This window comes from Amphiura filiformis, chromosome 16, assembly GCF_039555335.1.
Source record: "Amphiura filiformis chromosome 16, Afil_fr2py, whole genome shotgun sequence".
Taxonomy (NCBI): domain Eukaryota; kingdom Metazoa; phylum Echinodermata; class Ophiuroidea; order Amphilepidida; family Amphiuridae; genus Amphiura; species Amphiura filiformis.
The window spans coordinates 22,295,758-22,304,808 of NC_092643.1; the positions used below are offsets into that span (position 1 = coordinate 22,295,758).

A 9,051-nucleotide genomic window follows, 5' to 3' on the forward strand; every position below is an offset into this window, starting at 1 on the left:
AAATTTCAGTGGATTCTGATTTTGCGTTTGCGAGTTATGCATGATTATGTGTATTCACTGCTCCATAGACAATGTGTTGTAATTTCGTTCTGGTGCACCAGAACGAAATTCAAATTTGGCGATATTTTTGCTAAACGAATTAATCTGCAAGAAATATTTGGTACATAAACATTATGTAGCCAGAGGTATCCAGTGGTGTAAAAATCTCAACTTTTTTGGGAAAAGTGGGGAATGAGGCTGTGGATCACGAAATGCCCCTTTAAGCAAAAGTAAAAATTAAGTCACATACAATTGTAACAATATAAATGTATGCCAACAAATTAACGATCTTGTAATTGTTAGCATTTTAGTATTTGCCTAGGACTATATAATCACAGATATTGGAACATGTAATTCGTGTATATAATCAGAAAAGTTGAGACAACACGTGACCTCAAACTTACAAAGTTATGTAAGCTAAACCCAACAAGTAATTTATTTCTATGGGTGTAGTGATTTGTGAAAATTAAAGGCCGATGTACATATGAAAAGGTATAGGCTACCTACAACCAAAAAGTGCTACAACCAAGATCACTGTACCGGAAAACAACACTACAGGTAAAAGATTGCGCAGTTGCATTATGAGTACAATGGAGATAGGAGTACAAAATAATATTATGACTGGATGACTTGCAAAATATTTACTAATATATTTTGCAAATTTGTAAATACCAAGATTTTGCAAGTGACATCTTGGCTTTTGTTTCACGGTTGTGTCACACTGCAGTGGTCACACGTTACTATTTCATCGTAAGAATGTGTGGTATTTTTACAATTTGTCAATAGAAGAGAAAGGAACTACTATAGTATTTGTACAAGTTTAGTGAGCCAGTACTTCCGCGTTTGCATGCGCATGTATGTTTACAGTTCCATGGACTGATTTTACTTAAATAAATTCATGCGACGCGATCACGACGTGATACTCGTGATATCGGATGCAGCTATTTCCGTATTTTCCGTTTTCTGTCAAAACGGACAATTTGGACTTTGTATTTCGCCGATTGAATTGCACTTCATCGCTGGAGGTACTACATGCATAAGCTGACCAAAGCGGGTACGTCGTGTCCTTTTTTCTTTTTTTTCCTGAAACGGATTTCCCCACCAACGGCTCAAGCATATTGAATTTGACGCATGACATTATTTTCAGTCATGTACATTAACTGTGAGTCAGCTATGGAAGTACTGAATGTCACTTGAAACTAGACAACATGTACAGGTTAATTTTATGTAGTTGACCGGGCAAATGACGTCAGCATCCAGCGCAGTATAAATACTGCCTCACGTAGGCACGTTCTACACGACGTACTTCCAGTACGTTCGCGTGAAGAACGTGCAAACCGGTGCTAACCGGGAATTGCCCGTTAACATGCCGCGAAAGAGAGGCAGTACGATGTGGGATGTTGTCAACTAAACACCGTCGGCTTTTTAAGGCCGCATTCAACATTTTGCAATGCAGGGGGACTTACAAACATTAACGCATTGCTTCGAAAATTTACTCCAACCAAACCGTTCTAACAATACTACGGCAAGTCGTTTTACTAACGGTATCGGTACAATGCAAAGACCCGATGACATTGCCAACGACATTGGTGATGAAGCTGTAGACATCCCGAAGCGATCAACATCTCAAGAAACCCTATCGGATGATGAATATTTTGACTGCCCAGATTGGGCAAATCTGTCACCATCTTCTTTTAAGGAATTTCTTCGCAAAGCAGGTGCTCCTAAAGAACTACCCAACAATGAATCTTCTTCAGAAGAGTGTTCGATAGGTGAGTCTTGTGGTCTTTGCTCAAAGTTGAAAATACCGCCGAGAGATACATCAGCATGTATGAACAACTCCGCCAGTGGCTTCTTATCACCAGAAGATTCTCTAAGTTGTGAAAGCGGATCTCCTTTAGGGTCTGTCACACCACAGAGTCCAACTAGTCCGGTTGTGAGCCCAGCGGACAGTGGTTCGTCCACTCCACGACGAAGAAAACCGTCCCTGAAGAGTCCCAATGCGCCCGATACCCCTCGCAGAAAATCGGTTCGTTTTGCAGATGCTTTAGGTCTTGATCTTGAGACAGTAAAGCATATTCTTGAAAATGAAACTTCACCTGACTATCCTAGTATTGCTTTTGGTGCTTCCTCGCAAGACGGAAATTCTGTCACGCTTCTTCCAAGATACCTAGCTCTTAATTTTCAGCAACCAGGAGGTCAACATGACTTCATCACCCGTGTGCACAAGCAAAATGTTTGTCTAGAAAATGCCGTGGTGTCCGATTTTACAATCCTTGGAACGGTGAAGGTAAGAAATATTACCTATCATAAATCAGTGAAGATCAGGTACAGTTGCGACGGATGGCGTACCTTTGGAGACGTACCTGCTTCCTATGTTCATGGATCTTGTGATGGACCTATGGACAGATTCTCCTTTGGATTATCAGCTCCAAGAGAACTAGATGTTGGAGGAACAATGGAATTTTGTGTGTGTTATAAAGCTGGAAATACAGAGTATTGGGATAGTAATTTCGGGCACAACTATGTGATTGAATGTTCGGCCCAAGTGGAAACACTGACGGACGACTGCCAAAAGTTCTGGACTCATTTTCTTTGATTATTTTGCTTAAAATCCGCCGCGGGATATGTCTGTTATGTAAAAGCAGTAAAGCACACTAGAACACGTTCGGATAAATCACCATCTTCAATGTACATATGCCAGCCTGATAAATTATGAAGTACCAAAGAAAATTCTGTTTTTATTGTGGATTCAGTGTGCAAGTTTATTATAATTATGAAGTCCATGTACATATGAAAATGTATCTGGCTTCATGAAAAAAAAATCAAATCTGCAGTACTATTCTACTTAGTACTAGTACTATCAATAGCACTTGTTTGCAATGGAAATTATTTTGTGTGCAGACTGTAGAGCTGGAATATTGCAATCGGATCGAGAACCGAAGCCATCTTGGTTTTTATGTATAGTCACCAACCACCATTATACTTCGTGTGTTTTTGACAACCCCACTACTGATATCTGCATATCTGCACAGCCTTAATAATACCACTACCAGGTCAGTGTCAACCGATGTTGACCTGAAAAACGATTCGATAAGCTTACTTGTATCCAAGGAAAATATATGTGATATGAATAAATGTTAAACCTATTTCCAAGTCGTGAGGAATATATTTTATTTTATCGTGTAGTGTACAAGTAACATTACATGATTTAGGAGGCTGTTGTACATTTCTTTTGGCATCGGTTGCATTTTTAAGTGGGGAAATGTTATAATTTGAACATATCAACCGCGATTCAAAGAAGAGATGTAAAGCGGTTAATAAAAGTGCTACGAGCAATAATATATATACCACGAAGCTAGCACCTGGTACTGAGCGGCATCTAGCTCTCGGGTCGGGTCATATGTTAAGGCGCAGTCGCAAATACCTGAAAAACATAGCTGATCAGCTGTTTAAATCCTGTTTCATCAGATGAATACCCCACGTTTATTGGAGTTGCTTCAATGCGAAAGAAGAAAGTCATTGACAGAAGAGCATGGGAAGAAACTGGGAACAAGCGAGGGAATCAGCTGACGCAAAAGGCAGGGGAGCATTTTTTAACAGCGTGAGCTGATATGAACTCACGTCTACGGTAGATCGTACGGTTGATGAAGGCGGTATGGCTCAACCATACAGGAGCGCGAGGGGTGAAAAATAATTATAATTTAACATGACCCCTGACATCCTTGAAATCTCATGATATGTATGAGGGAATTTAAAGGGGGTATTTTATGATCCCGAGAGAATGATTGTGATGAAATTATGTGTATTTAAGTGACAGATATATAGAGTGGATGTTTCATTGTTATATTTTATGGAATATATCCATGCATGCATACATGGACTCAGGATGAGGATGATGCCCCTTTTTGATGAAGACTTTATATTTATAAAAACACAGGTTCTGTATAAAAATCCAATTTAGTCTTTTCAAGGAAAATATGCATTTTTATTCAGAGTTATGATATGAGTGAGTGTTTAATACGGTTTATAAGTTGCTGAACTTGCCAAATACCTTGAAAAGTCTAGATCATGTAAAATCTGTACATATAAAGCGAAATAATAATATGTTTCTGTTGTGCATTGATGTTGACATTCAAAGACATACTTGTGATGCATGTGATTCAAGGAAATAGAGTTAGAGATCAACCCATTCACTTTTTGATTTTATACATAAAACATTAGTGCACATTGTTAAGGGGGTACTACACCCCTCGATAAATGTGTGTCTATTTTTGCATTTTTCTCAAAAACTAATAACACAGTGGTAACAAAAGTTACGTATATTATAGGGGCAAGGAATCCAATTACTACACTGGAATTTCAGTGACCCAAGACAAGCAGTTCGTTATTTATGATAAGAAATAAGGTACCGCTAGGATGTACCTCATTTCCTATCATATATACTGAACCGCTTGTCTTGAGTCACTGAAATTTCAGTGTAGTAATTGGATTCCTTGCCCCAATAATATACATAACTTTTGTTACCAGTGTGTTATTATTTTTTGAGAAAAATGCAAAAATAGTCACAAATTTACCACATGGGTGTAGTACCCCCTTAACACTATCATGACAATACAATCATGTTGTTGTAAACATTTTATTTTGTTGAAAGTGACATCAAAATTGAGCAGTAGTTATGTGATATTATGTAGCCTATGTCAATGTGACCCCTTTTAAACAATAGGAAACAAAACAAAACATGTTCTTGTTTTGACTATTTTAATATGTGATAACAGGGATGTGAGAGTAGACTACTCACATTAGTAGCCCTACTAGATAGGACCTTTTGACAGTGGCAATTCCTAAGGTCCGTATGCACAAAGAGTTACTTAGACCTGATCTAAGTGGAATTTAGTTCCATCAGGATTCAGGAATGATCCTTTACTATTATTTCCTTCCAATAGTAGCTAGCAAATTTTTAAAGATTTTAATGCAAAGTTCAAAAGTAATACAAAATCCCTTAAGCAAATGTAAAGGAAAATGTCCTTTCTCCTGAGACTAAATTCCACTTAGACCAGGTCTAACTTTGGATTTTTTTAAGTTTCAAGGGGATCACTGGCGGTTACTGGATTATAGCTGTTTCGATATCGAAAATAGCGGTTTTTATGGATTGCCATCCCCGCCATGGTCAAAAGGCTACTAGTAGAGCACAGTATAGGATTATTCGTGCTTGGAAATACCTATTTATATAGGAGTAAAACGCATGGGATGGAAGTCAGGTGCCATAGAACATGTATATAGAATAGTTTTCTTATTACACACCTCTGCTTTTTATACGTTGTGAGAAATGTGTAAGCATTAAGAAAAGCATCCAGAGGCGGGTAAGAAATCTTTTATATAATAGATGTCATGAGCCATGATTTACAGAAATTTACAGGAAAGGATTGGTTCTTTCTTGTGCAACTATAAACTGAATCGGTCCTCTTCAGTCCTCTTGATGATATAACACTCTGAGAGAAAGGGTTCCAAGTAGAAAAGGGTCTTAAGACATCACATCGAATTTGGTCCTATAGCGCTATAGGTGCCCGGTTAGGTATACCGATGACTCTTTTTTTTATCATTCCCTAGTAATTTAATAAATTGTATGGAGTATAAATAATCAACATTTCCATTGTGTTCTCGTTTTTCATTTAAATACAAAACGATAAAGCACTATGCAAATGTTCAGGGTACGATAGAAAGAGTCATCGGTATACATATCGGTACAGCGATAGCGTTATCGGACCAAATTAGACGTCGTGCCTATAGGCTATGTTAAGAACTATACTGCAAACCATTTTAGACATGAAAAGGGTTCTGTAAAGGCAAGATAGAACCATTTTGGGATTCTTGCAATTTCATGGTTCCCTGTAGCTGTTAGAACACCTATATTAGTACTCTTTTATCTAAGAGTGATTATGATCAGATGAACCAGAAAAAAAATGAGATACGGTATATCGAAATTCGCTCCTTGCACGGTTAGGCCTATCGGTTCATACAATGTAGAGCTTCGAATGCAACACATCATGAATGGGAATTGAACCTGTGATATAACATAAGTTACGTAATTCCTTTCATGTTTGTTTCATGCGGAACCGTGCAAGACGTGAATAAAATGAAATATATTAAGTTGGAACTGCATGGATTCTTGTATAGACCTATATGTATAGGCCTATAACCTCTGGCTCTGCACGATCCCCGGTGTACGATACCTCTTCTAGGCTCCAAGCCAGATCCAATGGATATAGGGAGCTATAGGGCACTCAAAGTCAAACTGAAATAGGTATACTGTCATATATGACAGTATTTAACTTTCCTGTTGTAAATGAGGGATGTCCCTTAACTTAAGAAAAGCCCACAGCGAACGTATATGTGACCCTATAGATTAATTAAGTATAATGTGTTTAAAAGAATGTTAGTCAAGATATTAAGATAGTGATTATATTGTGTAAAATTGAATCTTGTCTACCAGAAAAAAACCTCACATTGGTTAGATATGTTGTCACCGATGTTGCGACCAAAACCTTTGGCCTTCAGCTGTGAGTTTTTTTCTAGTTGACAAGATTCAATTTTACACAATTCGAACTTTTTCCCAGATGACTGAAAGTACAGTGTTATAGTGTTTATAGTTCAAGTTCTCATATTTGTGTCTTACAATAATTTATGCTATACAGTGTGATTAAGAAACTCCATTTTTAATTTGGTTGTAAATGTGGTACAAATTTTGATTTTAGTCTTAAATGAAAGCCGATACGCTTGAGAGTTTTATTCTGCACCACACTTCATATACATGCATAATGTATAGTTTACATTTGGAGTTAAATTTCCAAAGCATGATCGTATCATGTAACTTTCACAGTTTCACTGCATGATATAGATATCAACAATGACGCGTGACGTTGCCTTGTGGTCTGAAGAGGGGGGTATATATTGGGCTATTCTTGTTGAAATCTATACCCCTATGAAAGACATTACCTTAATCTCGCACACAAGGGATGTAGATTGCAAACGGAGTCACTATTTAGGTAACCCTATTTAAAATTCACTCTCTCCTCGTGTGGAAGATTATATGCCTTGACTCTATAGATACTAGGGTCTATGGGAAGATTAAAGTAGGCCTAATAGGCTAATATCTTACATAGGGAGTATGGATTTCAAATAGAATAGCACATTTTCACTTTCAATCTAAACGAAACGTGACAAATTGTTGCCATATTGATATTTGTAATTGAATAACCCAACTCCAAATATATAGGACTAAATAAAACCATTAAATGTACCCGTTGCTGTAATTCAGGAGCATTATTAAAATAATATTTTTGATTAAACACAAAACTATTATCTTATAGCTCCTTAAATACATGGATTAAAAATGCAAAAAGTGTAATATGCGGAATGAAACTCCCAATATCTGATATGATTTCCTTTGAGACAAGGCCCGAACTCTGGATATATTTTCAGGGGTGCTGAATTTCTCAAATGTGCCCCCCCCCCCAAAAAAAAGTTAACATGAAAAGTGGTCTTTTTTCAAATTTTTCAGTTTTGTTTACCTAAAAAGTGGATTTTTAGAGGGTACAGCATTGAAGTTTAACTTTGTGCCACAACTACATCAAAACTTGACCAAATTAAATAATGGGATGTTTTAGTCACATTGTATGGTTTAAACACCACCTTGAAATGGTTTTTTTTTTCAGGATATAGTTCCTTAAAGGTATACCTTAAGTAGGCTACGGCATTCAGTACCTGTGATGCATATAGGGCCTACTTATATAAATTAGAGTTGATGGTGGAGTAAAGCATCATTGCGTAAACTAGTATAAATTCGTGTCGGTGATCTTAAAAATGTCTTACAAGCTCTTCCAGCGAGACTGACCATGCTGACAGGCTACACTCTTATAGAAAAAAGGGGGCTACAAGGGATGCGGCTGCAGTCCTCCAGGGGGCACCTGTAAACTTTAAATGTTCTTCAAGGAACCATTAAAGGTTCTCCAAAGGGGTCTGAAAGGGTCTTTAGAACCCCTATTGGTTCTTTAGGGAACCTTTTGGAGTTCTTGAACATATTAAAAACTTTTGGAGAATCCTTTTTATCTGAGGGTTTCCCCTGCGGGACAAAAAAGTTCTATGTTGCACTTTTTTTCTAAGGTCTGTATGACAAGTTAAACTTGCTTGTACGGACCTAAGAGTGTAAAGTTAAAAGAAATCCCGGCAAGAAATAGTCCCGGAAATAGTCTGTGTTTGCCTGTAGCATGCCCACAGATGCGTTGTAAGACTCGGTCAGTGAATTATTAACCCATTGGAGCCTTCTCACTTCTTCAGCAAGTCACATGGCATGCCGTCAAGTTCCTGTGCAAGATGATGTCTAAATTACATACATGTACGAAGTCATTAGTCTCCTACAAGTTACTTAAGTACCTTATTATGTATTAAAGATATCTATATTATGTTTGAAGCTACTTTTCAGATATGTTTAGTACTTAAAGACTATGCCACAATTGAACATGATAAACCAGGCATGGCGGCGTCAGGAACGTTATACCGGGGAGGGGTCAATGGGGTGGCAAAGTGAAATCTGGGGGGAGGGGGTGGAGTGGCCAAAATCTGAAAAATAACAAGAATAGCGGTATCGCTACACATTGGTTTGGATTACAGACCCTGGGAGATATTGGATCCCACTGGAAAATCAGCATGAACCTTCTGCTGGAAGCTCTCAATTCCAAAGATTGACCAGTTTCTTTTCTAACAAATGATATATTATTTAATGCATATTTTTTCAATATTTCAGACTGTATACTGGCACTGCAGTTAGTAGATGAAATTACCAATCCTTTCAAATTTATTGGGACTGAAGGCTCATCTAGATCGATTTCAATCTTTGGAATTAAGAGAGAAGGAAACTGCCTTTTTCATTTCACTTCTGAATGATCATACATGTACGATAAACTTTAGAATACCTTCTCAAGTACCTACCCTTTTCTATTCATGCAGAGTAAG

The 9,051-nt window shown here is 37.6% G+C and overlaps 1 protein-coding gene across 1 annotated transcript; it reads left to right on the forward strand.

Annotated features, from left to right (window-relative positions):
* The first annotated feature begins 952 nt into the window (after positions 1–952).
* On the forward strand, positions 953–5,634 carry LOC140135729 (protein phosphatase 1 regulatory subunit 3E-like). The gene has a single exon (XM_072157330.1). The coding sequence runs from the start codon at positions 1,490–1,492 to the stop codon at positions 2,636–2,638; it is 1,149 nt and encodes a 382-aa protein (XP_072013431.1). The 5' UTR covers positions 953–1,489; the 3' UTR covers positions 2,639–5,634.
* The last annotated feature ends 3,417 nt before the right edge of the window (positions 5,635–9,051 follow it).